General features: G+C 51.0%; 2 protein-coding genes across 3 annotated transcripts in view; both read right to left on the minus strand.

Moving 5' to 3' along the window:
• The window catches only part of SPEF1 (sperm flagellar 1), a 14,715-nt gene extending 6,421 nt beyond the window's left edge, over positions 1 to 8,294 (minus strand). Inside the window, exons 1-2 of one of the 2 annotated variants that reach the window (XM_051974325.1) lie at positions 3,860 to 8,294; positions 591 to 702 (exon numbers count right to left, since the gene is read on the minus strand). In XM_051974325.1, the coding sequence (XP_051830285.1) occupies positions 591 to 702; positions 3,860 to 3,968 (221 nt within the window). In that variant the 5' untranslated portion in view covers positions 3,969 to 8,294. Of the gene's footprint in view, positions 1 to 590; positions 703 to 2,576; positions 2,902 to 3,859 lie in introns of those variants that run through there. The other variant, XM_051974324.1, reaches the window with a different exon arrangement.
• Positions 8,295 to 10,480: 2,186 nt separating this feature from the next.
• On the minus strand, positions 10,481 to 13,508 carry CENPB (centromere protein B). The gene has a single exon (XM_051974323.1). It carries the CDS (start codon positions 13,416 to 13,418, stop codon positions 11,649 to 11,651), a length of 1,770 nt encoding a protein of 589 aa, XP_051830283.1. The 5' UTR covers positions 13,419 to 13,508; the 3' UTR covers positions 10,481 to 11,648.
• Between the last annotated feature and the right edge of the window lie 6,849 nt (positions 13,509 to 20,357).

Raw genomic sequence — 20,357 nt, forward strand, 5'->3', positions numbered from 1 at the left:
TTTTCTTTCTACAACATAAGAGAACCTCACACGAGCGCAGAGGAGGCTGCCGGGACAGACCGGGAGGAGCGCTGTGGGCAGCCCAGGGCGCCAGCTCCTTCCGGGAATCTATCAGCAGCCTGGGGACCGTGGGAGCTCCCTGAGGCAGGGAGGAGGGGGCGCTTCCTCCGGGGCCGTCTCTGTCAGAGCAGCTGGAACGCAGCCCCCACCTCCTCCTGGCCCAAGGCCGCCCTCTATGCCCCGGGCCCAGATAGTCCCTAATTTGTCTGGAAAGACAAAAACTTGAAACGCCAATAGTGGCCAGATCATAAAAAACAGCAGATGGATTTTTTAAATCCAATTTACTGTGAAACGCATCCTCTGGTTTTGTTGTTGTATTACATGGAGAAAACAGACTTCCCCAATTTTGCTCGCCTGGGACAAGCGGCCGACTTTCTCTGGAGTTCTAACAGCCAGTAAAAAGCCAGAGATGCCGGTATCCCGGGAGACCCCCAGAAACCCGGATGAAGGGGAGGGGGCGTCCCCTCAGCCCCAGCTCTGTCCTCTTACTGCTCCAGCCACCAGTCTCCCCAACCCAAGGCCAAACCCACCTGTTCAGGTGAATCCAGTTATTGATTTTCTGCTGCACCGAATTGGCTGGAACGTAGTTATGCATCTCCACCATCTTGGGGAAGTAAAACTTCACCACCTCAGCAGCCAGGACTGGAGGGGACACGGGGGAGGGGAGAGACACAGGTAGAGGGAAACCCCAGGGAAGAGAGGAGGGTGAGGAGGAAGGGACAGAAATGAGGAGAGGAAGAGACAGAGGGACAATGGGTAGAGACAGGGAGAAAGACAAAGAAAGGAAAGTGAGAGGAAGGAGGGAGACAGAGACAGACAAGGAGGAGGAGGAGGAGGAGGAGGAGGAAGAGGAGGAGAGGAAGAGGAAAAGGAAGAGGAGGAAGAGGAAGAGGAGGAGGAGGAGGAGAAGGAGGAGGAGGAGGAGGAGGAAGAAGAAGAAGAAGATGATAAAGATTGGAGGGAGAACAAAAATGAAGGGGAAGACAGGCGGGGATGGAGCGAAGGAGAGAGGACAAAGTAGGAGGAAAAAGAAAAGGAAGAATTAAGGAGAGGAAGGGAATGGGAGAAAGAAAAGGAACAATTAAGGAGAGGAAGGGAATGGGAGAAAGAAAAGGAACAATTAAGGAGAGGAAGGGAATGGGAGAAAGAAAAGGAACAATTAAGGAGAGGAAGGGAATGGGAGAAAGAAAAGGAACAATTAAGGAGAGGAAGGGAATGGGAGAAAGAAAAGGAAGAATTAAGGAGAGGAAGGGAATGGGAGAAAGAAAAGGAAGAATTAAGGAGAGGAAGGGAATGGGAGAAAGAAAAGGAAGAATTAAGGAGAGGAAGGGAATGGGAGAAAGAAAAGGAAGAATTAAGGAGAGGAAGGGAATGGGAGAAAGAAAAGGAAGAATTAAGGAGAGGAGAGGAAGGGAATGGGAGAAAGAAAAGGAACAATTAAGGAGAGGAAGGGAATGGGAGAAAGAAAAGGAACAATTAAGGAGAGGAAGGGAATGGGAGAAAGAAAAGGAAGAATTAAGGAGAGGAAGGGAATGGGAGAAAGAAAAGGAAGAATTAAGGAGAGGAAGGGAATGGGAGAAAGAAAAGGAAGAATTAAGGAAAGGAAGAGAATGGGAGAAAGAAAAGGAACAATCAAGGAGAGGAAGGGAATGGGAGAAAGAAAAGGAACAATTAAGGAGAGGAAGGGAATGGGAGAAAGAAAAGGAAGAATTAAGGAGAGGAGAGGAAGGGAAGGGGAGAAAGAAAAGGAACAATTAAGGAGAGGAAGGGAATGGGAGAAAGAAAAGGAAGAATTAAGGAGAGGAAGGGAATGGGAGAAAGAAAAGGAAGAATTAAGGAGAGGAAGGGAAGGGGAGAAAGAAAAGGAACAATTAAGGAGAGGAAGGGAAGGGGAGAAAGAAAAGGAACAATTAAGGAGAGGAAGGGAAAGGGAGAAAGAAAAGGAACAATTAAGGAGAGGAAGGGAAGGGGAGAAAGAAAAGGAACAATTAAGGAGAGGAAGGGAATGGGAGAAAGAAAAGGAACAATTAAGGAGAGGAAGGGAAGGGGAGAAAGAAAAGGAACAATTAAGGAGAGGAAGGGAAGGGGAGAAAGAAAAGGAACAATTAAGGAGAGGAAGGGAAGGGGAGAAAGAAAAGGAACAATTAAGGAGAGGAGGGAAGGGGAGAAAGAAAAGGAACAATTAAGGAGAGGAAGGGAAGGGGAGAAAGAAAAGGAACAATTAAGGAGAGGAAGGGAATGGGAGAAAGAAAAGGAACAATTAAGGAGAGGAAGGGAAGGGGAGAAAGAAAAGGAACAATTAAGGAGAGGAAGGGAAGGGGAGAAAGAAAAGGAACAATTAAGGAGAGGAAGGGAAGGGGAGAAAGAAAAGGAACAATTAAGGAGAGGAAGGGAAGGGGAGAAAGAAAAGGAACAATTAAGGAGAGGAAGGGAAAGGGAGAAAGCCAATCGGGACGACTCTGTTTCAAGGAGGACCGCAGGCAGCCACGGGGCCCACTCTGGGTAAAGATTGTCACCTGGAGGACCGGAGGCTGCGCAGCTGGGAGCAAGAGCAGGGCCAGGGGGTCCCAGCCAGCGGGCTCCCTCCTGCCCCCCCGCCCCCAGCACCCCCCGGGGCAGGCGAGGGCGCGGAGCTCTCTGCCGCTTGGCTGAGGCGGGCTCCTGGCCGGCCGGGCACTGAGGGCACGTCGCCACCTGCTGGCCAAGCGCCCTCACTTCAGCCTGTTCCCGGCGGTGTCCCACTGACCCAGCGAGCTCGCCCGGCCCCGGCCCCGGCTCAGCGCGCCAGGCTCCGGCCGTGACCGCTCGCCCACGCCAAGGGGACATCCCGCGGGGGGGAGGGGGGCTCCTCCGGCCCGCACCCTCCAGAACAGCCAGCCGAAGAAGGCCCCCAGCCGCCCCCCAGCCCCCCCCCCCCGAACGTCGGGGCTTCGTGCCAAGGGCCCCGCTCCCAAGTCCTTGGGAACTGAGCTCGAATAAAATCGGGGGCACGTGAGGGAGAAGAGGGCAACAAAGGGGACGGTCGGGAGGAGCAGAGGTGGGAGGGTGGAGGGCAGGGCAGGGGGATGGAGAGAGGGAACGGACAAGGGGGGTGGGGAAGGGGGAGGGGGAAACGGGATGGGGGGTCCAAGGATCATAGCTAGAAGGTACCCCCGAAGCCATCTTGCAGAATAGAGGGGGGAGGAATGGGTGGATGGAAATGCAGCATCAGGACAGAGATGAAGAGATGAGGAAAAGAGTGGAGAAGAAAAGGATGGATGCTAGGGAGGGGGCTGAAGGAAGATGGAGGGCAGGTACGAAAGGGGGCCGAGTGCAGAACGGATGGATAGACTGAAGGGATGTAGGAAGAAGGGGTCGAGGAGGGGAGATGAGGGCACGGGTGGAGAGACACGAGAGGACGAAGGAAGGAAGAGATGGAGGAGATGGTCAGAGGAATGGATGCGATCGGAGTGGAATGAGAAGATGCAGGACAGGGATGGACGATAGGGAAGGGGGAAGAGAGTGGACGTGAATGAAGGGGGACGGCGGGGAAGGATGGGGGTCAGGGATGGGGCGATGATGGAGGCAGTGGGATGGGGGATCAGAGCAGGGAGGAGCTGGGGAGGGGCTCAAAATGAAGGGGGAAACGGCTGGGGAAAGACGGGGGTCTCGGGTCTTTCCAAGGACAGGCTCACGGCTCAGTCCCTGGGGTCCAAATGAGAGGTGATCCCCACATTTGGGGGAGCTCCCGCCCGGCTCCCGTCCCGCCCACATGGAATGCTGCCCCGCCCCCACCCCATCTCGGCGCCCCCCGTCTCACCTCCGTCACTGAAGTCCCGCGAGAGGTTCCGCTTGGGCCGGGACAGGGGGATGTTGTCCACCCACAGGTACAGCTGATGCAGTATCTCTTCGTCTACGCCGCCCGCCATGAACGCCCACGGTCCTCCTACCCAGCTCCGGTCGCGTTTCTTTCCCCAGCCACAGCTCTGGCCGTTCAGCTGCCGCCCCTCCCGCCGTCTCTAGCGGCCGCCGCTGCCTGCTGAGCCCGAGCCTAGAACGCCGCCTGGGGGCGGCCATATTGTTTACTGAAACCATGGCAACCAGGGCGGCTGCCCTAGCCCCGAGGCTTTTCGGGAGTTGTAGTGCTTGATGTGTTCGCCCCGCCCGGGGCCCCGGCCAATGGGAAGGAAGGAAGCCCGGGAAGGGGAGAAAGTCCTGGTCTTGTTAAAGAAAGCTCGTCATCCTGAGTCGAGACAGATCCTTGGAGAGGGGCTCAAACCCCCTGCGCTCGGACCGAACTCCAGGGGTTACCAACTATGATGATGAATAAAGGGGTGGAGGGCGACTTGGGTTCCTCTCTCCTTTTCCACTGGCTTATCCCTGGTGCCTGAAATTCCACCATTAGTGCGTTCCTCCTCTGGGCTACGCTTTGTCTCCAGAAGACTCCAACTGCCCTGACTTGGATAAAGCCACCGTATTGGCCCCAGCGGCACTCACGGACCCCTCGGGAGAGGAGCACAAGGCTACGTGTTGGTGATGGCAGATAGTAGAATCATCATTAATAAGTAATATCTGTGCGTTGTATCGGGATAGGGAACTCCCGGTAAGGAAACTCCCTTCGCCCCTGCCAAGCAGCGCCTCGTCTGCAGTTTAGAGTCTTCCGGAATTGCCTGGAGCCCGGCCGGGAAGGAGCAGGACTCCCATTTCCAGCTTCCTGGCCCTTCGCCGCCCCGGGAGTGCTCTCCCGGCCCATCCCTGCCTCGGGCTCCTCCCCGTGCCGAGAAATCCCCACCTGCTTCCGGAAGCCTTTCCCCGGGCCGCCCGGGGGCTCATGTCTGATCTGTCCGGTCCAGAACTCGCCCGTGCGTGTTGTTTTCCTGCTTAGCGCGTGAGCTCCCGGAAAAACGGAACCGCGCTTTTGCGTCCCCAGCACGGGAGTACTGACTGACTGGAAAGCGCGCGAAGTCCCTCACACCCATTATACCTGTCGTTGTGCAAACTGAAAAGGACCCGGCGGGGACCCGGAACACAACGGGGAGGGAGGGGCCGCAGAACACTGGATGTCCGAGTCAGCAGGGGCCTTTGGGCTGGCAGGGGGCGAGCTTGGGAGAACAGTCAGAAAGGGAGGGACCTCGCTGGAATACGTACTAGCAGGCTGCGACTTTTCCCTCTCACACCCCTTTTCTCCCGAGACATTTTTCCCCGAGCCCAGGGTATATTGGGATATAAAACAGGTGTGCAAATCTAACACGGATGACCGTAATCTTGCAACCCCCACATTCAGTGACACAATCCCACCTGGGGTCAAGACCCACAGTCTAAAAAGCTTTTGTAATAGAAGGAAGCTTGGAAGTCTCCTTCACTTGTAAAATGGGGGAACTGAGGGGTCCGGAAAGATGTGATACATGGGGCTACTCTCCCAGGAGGTGGGGGTCAAAGGGGGTACCCCAATAGGCCAGGTCTATAGCCCGGAAATGGAAACCAAGTGACTCTCTCCTTACCTAGTGACTTCTAAGGAGGGGGAAGTTGGCAAGTTGGCAAGCTGGTATCAGCACTGGCAGAGAACCATTAGCAGGGACCCACCCCCCAAAGCATCTCTAGCGTCCCTGGCCCCCCACCCCTAAGCATCCAACGGGAGATTCGCTTCAATGAATACACTGATCCGTTAAAAATGACTTTCGTGGCCTGCTGGGTATTTTTGCCTTAATGTGGCTTTTAGTGCCCCAGCACAAAGCGGGGCCTCTGGGCAGGAAGTTTTTCTTTGGAACGTGGGGCACACTTGGGGTAGGGTCGATAAAGTGCAGTTTTAGTTCCAGAAAGGAGGGACTTCAGAAAGCTCACTGAGGGAGAGAGGGACCCCAAATCAGCTCTCATCCAAAGCCTTCCTGTTTCCCACTGAAAAGTTCCTCCCCAGACGTTGGAAGTGATACCAGTAAATTCAGGAAACCCGAACTGGCTCCACTGCTTCCCAGCAGAGCCAATGGGTCCAGACTCGAGATTCCTGCTCTTAATTCTGAGGCACCCAAGACAGGATGTTTCAGGCCCCTGGCCCTCGTTCCTCTCCTCTGTAAGATGAGATTCTACTACCTCTGCTTGGCTCTAGAGGGCCCATTGACCGATGGGAAATGCGAGGGCCCTTCCCTCTTCCTCAAGTCCAATCCCACCATTTTTCTTTTTGGAAGTAGAGACTTAAGAACACGGAGCTGATTCACTGCAGATACAGATTTGACCAATGGTCATGAGACCATTGGATTCGGCATGTTTTGATGAGGGGCAAGACTTTGCAGAAGGGACAGATGTCAACTGGACATGAGGAAAAAAAAGAAAAAACAAACTTCCTACCAATCACAACTGCCTCATAATGGCACGGGCTGCCTTGGAAGGCTTGCCCTTTGACGAGGTTTTCAAGTAATCGGAATAGTGTACAAAAGATCGGTCGAGCTGCTCTCTAAATCCTATAGTTCTGTGATGGGACAACCTCTTCTCTAAAACTTAAGGTTCTATGATGGGAGAACCTCTTCTCTTTGAGCTATGATAATAGCTGGTATTTATATACCGAGTGAATGTTTTAAAGCTGATAATCCTAATTTTCCGACTCCCACATTTTAGAGCTTTTCACATTTGCTTCAGCATTTAACGTCCACAGCAATCCTGGAAGGTAGGGATTTGCCCTGGACTATCCAACTAACGCAGCTGAAACAGGATTCTCACTCAGATCTTGGAGCCAAAACTATCCACATGCGCATTATCATTTTACCTTCTGTGAACCAGTTTCTTCATCTGTAAAATTGGGATGACCCACTACCTACCTCATCGAAGCATCTTGGGGTTCCAGTGGGACATCAGCAATTTGGCTTAGATCTTCAGTCCTCCCGTTGTGATCAGTTTGAGGGAGCCTACGGACCCCTCGATTGGTCTGGGATAGCCCGTGGACCCTGTGAGTCTGTTGCAGCCTAGAGATCCTTTCTCAAAATAATGGTTTTTAAAATCCCTCGCCAAAGGGAAGGCTAAATTTCAGCTAGACGTTATTAAACATAAAGATGTCATTTCTTTTCTCCATATACGTTCCAAGAGCTTCTAAATAGATCTCAGATTAAGATTATTTTATTTAGAGCCAGTTGGGATCAACTCCACCCTCTCATTTGAAAGATGAGGAAACAGGCATAGGGAAGAAAGTGACTTGTTCAGGCAACCAGAAGCCACTGGATGACCCACTAAGAGTCTTCGATTTTGGACGTAACTCTGGGAAGTCGCTTGAATTCTCCCTTTTCCCATCCTTCCCTCCGGGATCTCACCACTATCGGAACCTTGTTCTCCAGGGCTAAGATGTACTGACCGATAAATGCATTTGAGGGATTTTTGCAAATCTTAAAAATTTGTAGAAATACCAGGTGTTATTACCAATTACCTGAGGCAGAATTTAAATCTAGATGTTTCCCACACTAAGTCTACTGCTCTCTGTACCATCCCATGTTACCTTGACTAGGCCCATTTGGTTGAAGCCAGGTCCTCTGATCCAATTCCTTTTCCCACGATACTTTTCCTAGTCTTTCAAACTAACCAGTGCTGGGAAAGGGGAAAGTGGGTGAGCACTGCTCCTGTCTCTAGTGCCTGAAGGTGACCTCAGAAGCTGTAAGGGTTGGGAGTTGGGCACAAAAAATGCCACTAACTCAAACTTCTAGTAGTTACAGGTGTACAAAGGATTTCCTCCCAATAACCCTAAACCAGGGATGCTGTATTTCCCACCCATTATAAAGGAAGCATCAGATTGAGAGAAATAATTGGCCCACAGTATCAGGATGGATTCGAACTACATTACCCCCAGGTCTGGCACTTTTCCACTCTGCAACTAAGCCACAGAAACCTGGCCCCACAGGGGCCCTCTGTTTCTTCCTCCTCCCCCTTTCTCAGATGAAAATTCCACTGGACCCTCAGACATTTCAGTGTTCCCCAAAAAGAACCGCCCATTAAAAAAAATCAAAGACTTTCCCAATTCCCTGATCACTCAGTCAGCTTTAGGTGCACTTAAAAGTCTGACTAACTTCCCACTTTGGTGGCACTCCAGGAGCAAAGCTGGGAACTTTTCCTAGGCACGGTTCTGACTGTTCTGAAAGATGAGGATCCAAGTTCAAATCTCGGGTCCACTAGAACTTATGTAACCTTGAATAAAGAAATTTAACCTTTCTGCTTTTGTTTATCTGTAAAAAAGGCTAAGAGGTAAGATTCTGAAGCCATTCATGGGTACTATGAGGAAAAGTATCATGGGAAAAGGGTTCAGGCAACCTCAAAGGTTAACTCTAAATCTGTGATTCTCTAACTCGGAAACTTCTTTCTCCTCAATCACAACCTGTCCTGAAGAGGGAAGCTCCCCCCAGCCTCCTGTGATTTGGGGCAAGTCACTTCAGTTTCCTCATCCTTAAAGTGAGGAGATGGCCTAAAGTGGCCTACGGCTGGGCCTAGGATTCTGTGATACAGAGCAAGGTCTCCCTGTCCCAGGTCTGGTCACCTCTCCGGCGTCCTAGCTTTACGTCACCCTGCAGTCCCAGAAACGGGACAAAGAAGCCTTCCCGAGGGAGTCTGAGGTCGGACCAATGGGGAGGAGGAAGGGGAGGGGAGGAGAGGTTCTAGCCACCCCCAACCCCAGTGAGCACGTCTACCAGGCAATGCAAGAGAACAGAACTCTGCTCAAGGGACAAACCCCTGAAAACCTGCCAAGTAGCACCAGAGAAGCAGGCGAACCGGTTTGAGGAGAGGGAGCGGCCTGGCCTACCGCCCAGTCCCTGACCCCCCACTGGCCTCCCCGAGTAGGTGCAGAGCTTGGGGGTTGGGGAGAGCAGCGCTGGAGATCCCAGGGCCCTCAGAGGTCAGCCACTTCAGCCCCTTTTATCCAGCTGGGGAGTGAGTGACCTCAGCCAACGGAGATCGAGTAGCAGAGGCGAGATTCAAACCCAAGACCTCTGGTCTAAAGCTGAGATTTTTAATACCTCTCTCCAAACCAGAGAGAGAAAGGCAGTGAACCACCGCGGTCAAAGCTGGAGGCAGGGCTGGCCACCAGCCAAGGCAGGCAGCTCCAAGGCACATTAGGAAGGTGAGAGGCGAGGCACATTTCCAGTGGACTTTGGCAGGGAGAGACCCACCCAGAGGGGTTCCATCCGCCCAAGCCCTTCTCCCCCTCCCCCTCCTCCTCACAACATGCTGAGGGATGTAGTTTGTCTTTGAATCCCTAACAAAATGCCTTGAACACAGTCGGCACTTAATAATAGCCCATGCAACAAAAAAGCATTGAATCTGGCCTTGTGACCCCAAACAAGTTAATCTCTCTGGGCCTCAGTTTCCCGGGCTGGAAAATGAAGGCTGGGACTGCAACGGTCCCTTCCAACTCCTGCCTTGCGATCCCAAACAAGTTATTTAATCTCTCTGGGCCTCAGTTTCCCGGGCTGGAAAATGAAGGCCAGGACTGTAAACTCCTGCCTTCCCAGCCTGCCTTCTGCCCCTTCCAGGCCGGTTTTCTCTCTTGCCATCTCCCCCATTCGAGCCTGCACTCCCCGAGACTGAGGACTGTGTTTTTGCCCTTCTTTGCGTGAGGGTTTAGCACAGTCTGGTATGTATTAGTACTTGCTTAGGTTGACAAGAAAAAAAAAAAAGCCTGGGAGAGTGAAGCCATTGGCCCAAATATTAAAGTGATAAACCATAAGATCTTAGTTCCTAGAAGATACTTCTTTCCCCATCAAGTCTCACCCACTGGCCAAGCACCCCAAGGACAGCAACTTGGACAGATATCTGATGGCTGAAGTCACAGGAAGGCCTTCGGGACCCTCCCCCCTACCTCTCATACTTCTCACCTGGCCCCTTCAACCACAGAGGCAGGGGTCTCACCACCAGCAGGACTTTGTTCCCCAGTGCTAAGGTGTAATTCCCTGATCAAGGCTCTGCAGGAATTTTTGCTCTCTTAATAGAAATTCCTGCACTAGCTAAAGGAATGAATCTCTCATGGTAAAATTTCAATGGGGACATGGGGGGAGGGGGGTCCCTGTCTCCGCAGATGCCCAAACATCAAGCCAGCTAGGGCCTCTGCTTATCACGAACCCTCGGGGAGCGCACCATTTTCCTTTCCTTCCTTAGCTCTAAGACTTGACTTGCCACACTGAGTGGCAGGGATAGGTCTTGAACTTCTTTCCTCTTGCCCAGACATCCAGCCTTCCCTAACAATAACCCAGACCTAGGACCCCCACCCCAAGCCGGATGGCACTGGCAATTACTTTCTCCTTTTGACCTCAAACAAAACACAGGTCAAGACCTTCTTTCCCAAAAGACCTAGGATCTGGACACAGCCCTGCCGCAGGCCTGTCGCCCTCCTGGATCCCCATCACTAACAAGGTGGCCATGGAGAGGGGCACCCCTGGAAAAAAAGCCCAAGACACAAAGGACATCACCCCTCAGCTGTCAAAACACCCAACCCCCAGCAAAAGGGGGTCAGAAGGGTTTATTGAATTCAGACTAGGAAAAGAAATAGCTGGAGAGTAGTTGGACCCAACCAGGGCCCACCACCACCCTCCCTGCAGGTCGTGATACCTCCCCATTCCCCTGTCAGCTTGCAGCAGGTTAGAGAAGGTACCATACGGAGGGAGAAGGGTGGGGGAGCACGGGGGCCTAGGCAAGATGTGGCAGCTTTGGGATCCTGATCAAGCCCGAGAGAGAAACAGAGCCCCTCACCCCCCTCCACCTCAAGGAAAGAGTAATGCTTGGGACTCTCCCAGTCTCTCCTGCAGCAGTGGGCCGGGGGGCCCCCCAAGGGAGACTGGGAGCCCAGGGACAGCGAGAAATCCATCAGAGGATATGAGGAGCAGTTCCACTCTTGGGAGGTGGAAGAAACTGTGCTTCTCTCAACAGCTTCCCTTTGGGGCAGGGAGAGCCCTACGGGTTGGCAGGCAGGCTTGGTAAAGGTTTGCAGCTCTGGGCCCGCTGCCATGCTGTCTCTTAAGTGCTTTCTCGGGGCCACCTCTCCAGGCCCCTCAGAGCCCCCTTCCCTAGAAACCCTACTGGGAACAGCCCCTTTCCCTAGTGCTGAATCTCCATGCAGAGTGTGAAAGGTGAGAGACCAAGGGGACAGGGTTGGGAGGGGGGCCCTACAGGCTGGCACCCTCCTGCCAACCAAGCAAAATGTCTTCGACCTGATTCCCCCACCCCTTCCCTCCACCAGCTACCCCCCTAGATGGGGCCCTGCTGGTCAGTACTAGTAGGGCACTTTAGAGTGGAGTCTGCCCATAAGGGACTCTCCCCACCTTAAAAGAAGCCCCCCACCCTGCTAATCACAGCAGGCATCCTAGCCCTCGGGCAGCTGGGGAAGGAGGTAGGGAAAAGGTGGGGAGGGAGGAAAGGAAAGGGAAAGGCTGCCTCCCACCAAGCTCCCAGGTAGACACAGGGCCTAACCTAGTTCCCAAAGGGTGCCAGGGTGTGGGGCATTTCCTAAGGGAGCTGAACCCCCCCAAGTTGGACACAGTTCCCCATCCCCGTCGCCACCTGGTCCCTGAAAGAGCTACCCCGGGAATCCCACAAACGGCAGCACCACGAGGCTCCAGGGTCAGGGACGCCCTCCCCAAAAGAGTTCATCAGGCCAAGTTCTGGTGTGCCAGGGCTCGGGATGACGCCTGTCTGGCGTGGTTCTTTCTGGTCACATGGACCAAATCGTGCTCCAAGTGGAGAATGTGGCTCTGGACACGGTCATCGATGGGAAAGGAGGTCAGGTACCGTTTGACCATGGCGAAGTAGGCCATGGCCTCACCAAAGCTGGGCACGGGCACTTCGTCGTCTTCATCGTCGTCATCGTCATCATCGTCCTCGTCATCGTCATCGTCCTCCTCGTCCTCCTCATCGCTCTCCGACTCAGAGTCCTCCCCGGCCTCCAGGAGCTGGACCGCCGGGCCCCCCTGCTCGTACTGGGCGCCGTAGGCCAGAAAGCTCCCGCCTGCCCCACCACCGCTTTGGGCCCAGTCTTCGGCCTCCAGCCCCTCCGAGGAGCTCTCCTCTTCCTCCTCTTCCTCTCCTTCCTCGCCCTCCTCTCCCTCTTCCTCTCCCTCCTCCTCTCCTTGCTCCTCTTCTTCCTCCTCCTCCTCATTGTCCTCCTCCTCTTCCTCCTCCTCGTCCTCCTCCTCCTCCTCCTCCTCCTCATCGCTCTTGAGAGTCACGTCCAGGTCCGGCCCCGGTCCGCCCCCAAAGCCCGCCTCTCGGAAGCAGGCGGCGATGTCGGCGGGCTCCACGGCCTCCCAGGCGGCGGCCACGAAGTGCAGGGCCTCGGTGAGGCCCAGCTGCAGCCGGGAGCGGTCGTGGTCCTCGAGGGCGGCCATGGCCTTGAGCAGCAGCGCCTGGCGGTAGTGCCCCTTGACCTGCTGGACCACCCCCCGCTCCAAGGGCTGCAGGGTGTCGGAGGGGAAGAAGGCCACCTGGACGTGCCGCAGGTCGGAGGCGTCCAGGGCCGGGGCGGCCGGCCGACTGGCCAGCAGCAGGATGCGGCGGGACTCCTCGGCCATGCGCGCGTCCAGGGCCTTGAGGTAGCGCGCCAGCTCCTGGGCCGTGACGCCCCCCTTGGGGTTGGCCGTGTAGTCACAGGGCAGGCCGGCGGCCCGCGAGCCCTGGGGCTTGGCCAGCTTGCCCACCACCAGCGGCGGCAGCTTCTCGCTCCCGTCGGCGTTGGCACACAGGAGCACGATCAGCCTCTCGGTGCCGCGCCGGGGGCTGGGCCGGGCCTCGCCGCCCAGGGCGGGGGCCTGGTCCGGGAGGAAGTTGTACCACAGACAGGTCTCGGTGGCATTAAAGACGTCCTGGGAGGCGTAGCCCTCGGCCAGCGCCGGCAGCTGCTCTTCCCACCAGCGGCGGCCACTGCCGCCGTCCGCCGCCGAGGCCGGGGCCGGGGCGCGGGGCAGGGGGGGCGGCTGCGTGGGGGGGGCGGGCTGGGAGCGGCTCTTGGCCACCCCGTTCCTGGTCATGACCCCGTGCCGCCGGCGGAAGCGGTCGAGCCAGCCGTTGGAGGCCGTGAAGTCCTCCATGCCCAGCTCCTCGGCGATGCGCAGCGCCTTCTCCTTGAGGATGATGCCGTTGACCGGCAGGCCGGCGGCGCGGATCTGCTGGAACCAGGCGATGAGCAGCCCCTCCAGCTTGTCGTAGGGCGACAGCTTGTTGGTCTTGCGGCAGGTGGAGGCCACGCCGAACTTGCGCTCGGACGCCAGGATGGCCCGCTTGTTCTTCAGGATGGTGCTCAGCGTGGACGGCGGGATGTTGAAGCGCCGGGCGATCTCGCCCTTGCGGAGGTCCGGGTTCTTCTCCACCTCCTGGATGATGTACGACTTCTCCCGGAACGTCAGCTGCCTCCGCTTGGGGCCCATGGTGGCCGGCCCCCTCCCCCCGCCCCGGGCCCCGGGCTGGCCCCGGGAGGGGGCGTCCCTGGGGCGGGGGGAGCCCCGCGGCCCCCCGGACCGACGCCCGAGACAAAGCGGCGCGCCGGCCCCGGGCCCCGCGGGCCGGGCGGAGGCGCGGAGCCGGCCCGCCTGGCCCCGGCCCCGGCCGCGCTGGCCGCCGCCGCGCGCGGAGGCTGGCAGCGGGCTCGCCGGGCGCTGGCCTCCCGCCGCCGCCCGCCCGCCTGCCCGCCGCCGCCGCCGCTGCCGCCCGCCTGCCCGCCGCTGCCCGCTGCGCTGCGCTCCGCTCGCTCCCCGCGTGAGGCAGCAGCAGGAAGTGAGGGGCAGCCGAGGAAGGCGGGGGGAGCCCCGGCCCGGCGCGGGGGGCGGGAGGGGGGCGGCCGAGTGGGGGAGGGTCTCCCTCTCTTTCTGAGGCCCAGCTCGCGCAGAGCAGGATCTCGCGGGAAGCCGCGGGGGGGGGGGGGGGAAGGTAGGGGAGGAGAGGGAGAGAGCAAGAACCCCTCCTTCCCTCGGACGCGAGTGGCTGCCTCTGGTCAGGAGACACGCCCCCTTCTCCGCCCCCGGCCCCCCCCTCCCGCCTCGGTCACTGTGCTGCCCTCGGGGACCGCTGGGGGTCACTGTGGTCTGCGGGAGCTCCCCGGCTCGGGAAGGGTCCGGGACGGCGCGCCCTGAGCATCCCGCAGAGCCCGGGACGGAGCCCAGCCAGCTAAGCCCATCTTAGAGGGTCACGCCGGAATTGTTTGCGACTGACAGCCGTCCCTTTTCTCTCTCTCTCATCTCGCTCCCCCCACTGGAAAACGGGGGGAAAAACAAACTAAACCATCGCCACAGCAACGCCGAACACGTTAGCCAAGTCCGGAGGTGGCCCCGTTCCGCACCGGGACTGCGATCGCCTCCCGGAGCAGCGGCGGCAGCCGGGGACCTCAGCCCCGCCCCCGGCTCGCCTCGATGGGACGGGCACAGGACGCTTCGGCCGTGCAGCTGGCTCTCCCGCTGCCCCGTGGGTGGGAGCCGAGGGAGAAAGGGCGAGAGCCCCCCAAGAGAGGGACTCACCGAGACGGGTGGTCCAAAGGAACCGGGATGCTGCGTGGCCGCGTCTCTCTGACTAAACCCCCGCTGAGGGGCAGCGGGAACCGCTGGTTCCCAAGCTCAGCGAGTGGTCCTTTAACAGGGGCCAGACCACGGAATCCAGGGGAAAGTGGCCTGGGTGCGTGGCCGGCTCCATAAGTATGTCTGGCATCTACCCGCGCCGCGCTTAGGCTCCACGGAGGCAAACGACGGGTAGCTAAGCGTATCCAAAGTCCATAAAAATACATCCCCTCATGTATATAAAGTATGCAAAAATAACTGATATAATGTATGTAAAGTACGCCCCAAATAAACGGTGGAATGTATACAAAGTACGTTCAAATGACTGATATAATGTATATAAAATATGTAAATATATAATATAATGTATATAAAATGTATAAAATATATATAATGTATCTATATATATAATGTATGTATGTAACATATATTGTGTAAATATAATGTATATAATATATGTGTGTATGTAATACATATATATAAGGTATGTAAAAATAACTGATGTAATGTGTGTAAAGTATGTAAAAATACATATGTTATGTTAAATGAGCTGATATAACGTATATAAAATATGTAAATACATGTATATAAAGTGTGTAAAAATAATATAATGTATATAAAAATAACTGATGTAATTGTGTAAAGTATGTAAAAATCCATAATACAATGTATATAAATTATGTGAAAATAGCAGATATAATGTATATAAAATATGTAAATATATGTATATAAAGTGTGTAAAAATAATATAATGTATATCAAAATAACTGATGTAATTGTGTAAAGTATGTAAAAATCCATAATACAATGTATATAAATTATGTAAAAATAGCAGATATAATGTACGTAAAATATGTAAATATATAATATAATGTATGTAAAGTGTGCAAAAATAACTAATATAATGTATGTAAAATTAAGTGATGTATGTAAAATATGTAAAAATACATAATATATATGAATTATGTGAAAATAGCTGATATAAATAATGTGAAAGTAGCTGACATAATGTATATAAAATATGTAAATATATAAAGTGTGTAAAAACTAATATAATTTATGTAAAAATAACTGATATAATGTGTGTAAAGTATGTAAAAATACATGATACAATGTATATAAGTTATGTAAAAATAGCAGATATGTATATAAAATATGTAAATATATAATGTATGTAAAAATAACTAATGTATGTAAAAATAAATGATGTAATATATGTAAAGTATGTAAAATACATAATATATATAAATTATGATAAAATAGCTGATATAATATATAATATGTAAATATATAATATAATGTATATAAAGTGTGTAAAAAATAACTAATATAATATGTAAAAATAATTGATATAATGTGTATAAAATATGTAAAAATACATAATATAATATATAAATTATGTAAAAATAGCTGATGTATATAAAGCATATAAAAATACATGATACAATGTATATAAAGTATGTAAAAATACATAATGTAATTTATATAGAATATGTAAAATACATAATATGATGTATATAAAGTATGTACAAAACTAAAGTATATATAATACACATAAAGTATGTCTTTTACATATATACATATAAAATGTCTATAAAATCTGTAAAAATACATACTATAATGTATATAAAGTATGTAAAAATACATAATATATGTAAAATACATAACATAATGTATACAAAGTCTGTAAAAAAAGTAATTACACAGTAATAATAGGGGTTGGAGAGATGTCAGAAGCTGGAGGAATCGGGAAAGGCCTCGTAGATGGCCAGGACATGTTCCGATATGCAGAAGGAACAGAAAGTGGGGGAAAGAATTTAGTTTTTTGTACGAAGCAGAGAGGTGATAATAAAGTCAATTCAGCAAAAACCATACTTAGTGCTTTTATATGGGCTAGCCAGAGAGGACTGAGTTGCTTGAGAGCAAAGATTGTCCTTTACCTCTTTCTATTCGCAGAACTCAGTTGGCAGGATGTCGGCAATAATGGATGCTTGCTGAATTGACTGGTGGCACAGAGATGAGCGCAAAAGAGTCCCTACTCCCAAGCATTAGATATTCTATGTATGGGACCACATGTCCAGGAGCGTAGTCAGTTCTCAATACCACCAAGTAGGGAAGAAGTTGACAAATTGGAGAGGGTCTATTAGGATTAGTGAAAGGCCCCATGCTCATAGGACTTGAGGAAAGAACTGGGGATGTTAAATCTGAAGAGGAGTGGAAAGGATTTGATATTGAGGTTCTAGTATTTAAAGGGCTACCTCCTAAAAGAGGAATGGAATCGTTCTGCTTGATTCCAGAAAGCAGACGTAGGAGAAAGGATGCAAATTAAAAAGAAAAGATTAACTTTGATCTAAGGATCTGCACACATATATTGTATCTAGGATATACTGTAACCTATTTAACATGTATAGGACTGCTTGCCATCTGGGGGAGGGGGTGGAGGGAGGGAAGAGAAAAGCTGAAACAGAAGTGAGTGCAAGGGATAATGTCAAAAAATTACCCAGGCATATGTTCTGTCAATAAAAAGTTATAATAAAACAAACAAACAAACAAACAAAAACTTTGATCCAAAGAAAAAATTTCCTACAAAGTAGAGCTGTCTATCCATGACTATCTTGGGAGGCTTCTCTCTTGGAACCATCATCTCCATATCTTCCTCATTAGGAAGTTGTACTCTGTTCCTGTAACAGCCCTGGACTCTAGTAAGTCAGCTCTGGCCTTCTCGTGCTTGGTTCCGGGCCTCCACAGGGCTTTCCTAAATAGAGATCGATAGATCAACTGATTGATCAATCGAGATGGATGGACGGATGGACGTAAATATATAGTGTTACATAAAATGTATTTCATTAACTATTTCCCAATTACATGTGAAACAATTTTAATACTCTTTTTATTTTGAGTTTCAAATTCTCTTCCTCCCACACACATTGCAAGGCAAGCAATATGATATCAATTATATGGTGAAGTCATGCAAAACATATTTCCCTATTAGCCAGATTGCAATAAATACACAGACCAAAATAAACATGAAATATAAAGTGGTTTTTTTTTTAAGAGTCTGCTTCAATTTGCAGAGTTCTTCAGTTCTCTCAAAAGTAGATGGCATTTTTCACCAACATGTGATCTTTGGGATTGTCTCAGATCATTGTCTTGATCAGAACCATCTGACTCTTTGTGACCCCATTTTAGGACATTCTTAACAAACACTGAAGGGTTTGCCATTTCCTTTTCTAACTCATTTTACAGATGAGGAAACTAAGGCAAACAGGGTGAGGTGACTTGCCTAAGCTCACACAGCTAGTTAGTGTCTGAGGCTCATGAAGATGAGTCCTGACTCCAAGGTCAGTGCTCTGTGCATTATGGCATCCCCAGCTGCCCTTAACAGAGCAATTTTCCCATGTCTCCCTCTAGCATTTGTCATTTTCCTTCTGTCCTGTCAGACACTCTCATAGGTTCCATAGTGCTTACTAGACCTTTCCAGCCATGTTACTGGGGCTATCACTTCTATACTCGCCACCTTAATAAAGCTTCCCTTTCCACATTGTCTTTCCCCATTAAAATGTCAACTCCTTTAGGATAGGGAATAACATTTGGAAAACACTTAATGAATATTCTCTCTCTCTCTCTTTCTCTCTCTCTCTCTCTCTCTCTCTCTCTCTCTCTCTCTGTCTCTGTCTCTGTCTCTCTGTCTCTGTCTCTCTTTCTCTGTCTCTCTGTCTCTGTCTCTGTCTTTGTCTCTCTCTCTCTCTGTCTCTGTTTCTCTGTTTCTGTCTCTGTCTCTATGTCTCTGTCTCTCTGTCTCCATCTCTCTCTCTGTCTCTGTCTCTCTTTCTCTCTGTCTCCATCTCTCTCTCTCTGTCTGTGTGTTTCTCTCTGTCTCTCTCTGTCTCCATCTCTGTTTCTGTCTTTGTCTCTGTCTTTCTGTCTCTCTCTGTTTCTGTCTCTCTCTGTCTCTCTCTCTCTCTGTCTCTTTGTCTCTGTCTCTCTGTCTGTCTGTCTCTCTTTGCAGGACATAGTGAAATCATAAACAGAGAAAAGGCACTAGAACTGAAGAGAATCAGCAAAGGCTTTCTGTGGAAGGTGGTGTTTTAGCTGGAAGCTGAAGGAAGCCAGGAGCTGGAAAAAGGAGGGAAAGCATTCTGTACTTGGAGTACAGCCAGGAAAAAGTGCCCAGAGTCAGAAGATAGAGTTTCTTGTTTGAGGAACAGCAAGTAGATTGAAGAATGTTGGGAGGAGGGGAAAGTATAAGGTGTAAGAACACTAGAAAGGTGTGGGGGAAGAGGAAAGTAGGGGGTATAAGAACACAGTTCTCCTTTCCACACCTAGGGGTTTAGGGGCGAGGCGTCTCAATACAAACACACACAATCTGGATCTGGAAAATCCATGTAAAATTTTTTGTCTCTCTCTTTATACCAGAGAAGAAGTCTGAATTTTTTCATTTTGTTTCATGAGGTGTTTATAGTATCTTATTTTAAAATGTGGGTTAGGCCTTTGGTCATAGACTCTGTTTCATCTCCTGGTGTTTGAGTGCCATATGCTGCTTCTGCAAAACTCCCCCCAAATTCCCATTTCATTTCTCATGCCAACTGGTGATATATCAAAACCACATGGGCAAAGTCTCGGTGTAGAAGGGATAACTGTATTAGAAAGGTAAGGGGGAAGGGTTTAGGTTATAAAAGGCCTCTGATGCCAAAGATTTTATATTTGTTGATAGAGGTACTAGGGAACTACTGAAGTTTATAGAGGGGTGAGGGTGAGAGGAACATGGTCAGATCTGCATTTCAGAAAGATGTCTTTGACAGCCAAATGGATGATGGACTAGAGAAAAGAGGGATCTGCAGCAAGCAGACCCACCAACACTCTATTGGAATTGTCCAGGCAAGAGGTGATAAGGGTCTCCACCAGTTTGATTGAAGTGTCAGAGAGGAAAAAGCACATGTGAAAGATGTGACCAGGATGAAATCAACAGGATTTGGCAATAAATCGGATACAAGTCAAGGATGACAGCTAGCTGTCATCTGAGTAACTGGAAGTTGCCGTCCCCCCAGCAGGAAAAGGGATGTCAAGAAGAAGAAAGATAATGGATTCCATTTGGATGCTTCTGTAGGACAACCAGTTGGAGATGAAAGTCTGGAGGTCAGTACAGCAGTGAGAGTTAGATAAAGAGATCTGAGAATCACTAACAAAAAGATAGTTGGATCCACGGGAGCTGATGAGATCACCAAATGAAATCATGTAGACGGAGAAGAGAAGAGGGCTCCGGATAGAACCCTATGGTGCACCCACAGTTAGTGGACATGACCAGGATAAAGATCTAGCAAAAGAAATTGAGACGGGCAGTCAGATACACAAGGACAGAAGGCAATGTCGTGACCTAGAGGAAAGGAGGAGAGGACTCGGGGAAGGACTTTGGAGACATTAAGAAGGATGAGACTTGTGAAAAAGCCATTGGTTTAGGCATTGGGAAATAGCATCTTTGAAGAGAGCAGTTTTGGTAGAATGATGAGATCCAAAACCAGGTTGTAGAAAATTAAGACAGAGTAGAGAAACTGGAGGCACCCAGTGTAGACAGTCTTCTGAAGCCTAAGCACAAAAGGAAGGAAATATATAGTGAGGAGGGGTGAGAGGAGCAAGTAGACTGATGAGGGAGAGAGGGGATGACTGAGGAAGCCATCTGTTGGAGGAGATGGGATGAAAGGGGACCAAAGGCGATCCTAGTAGAAGGCATTGGGGAGATGTGAGATGAGAACAGGAGAAGAAAAAGCTTTTGACAAATGGCCTTGATTTTTTTTTTTTTTTTACTATAATACAGGGATTTCA

Source organism: Antechinus flavipes, chromosome 2, assembly GCF_016432865.1.
Source record: "Antechinus flavipes isolate AdamAnt ecotype Samford, QLD, Australia chromosome 2, AdamAnt_v2, whole genome shotgun sequence".
Lineage (NCBI taxonomy): Eukaryota > Metazoa > Chordata > Mammalia > Dasyuromorphia > Dasyuridae > Antechinus > Antechinus flavipes.

Coding starts and splice junctions, on each gene's coding strand:
- CENPB (XM_051974323.1), bottom strand. CDS start 13,418: ATGGGCCCCAAGCGGAGGCAGCTGACGTTCCGGGAGAAGTCGTACATC.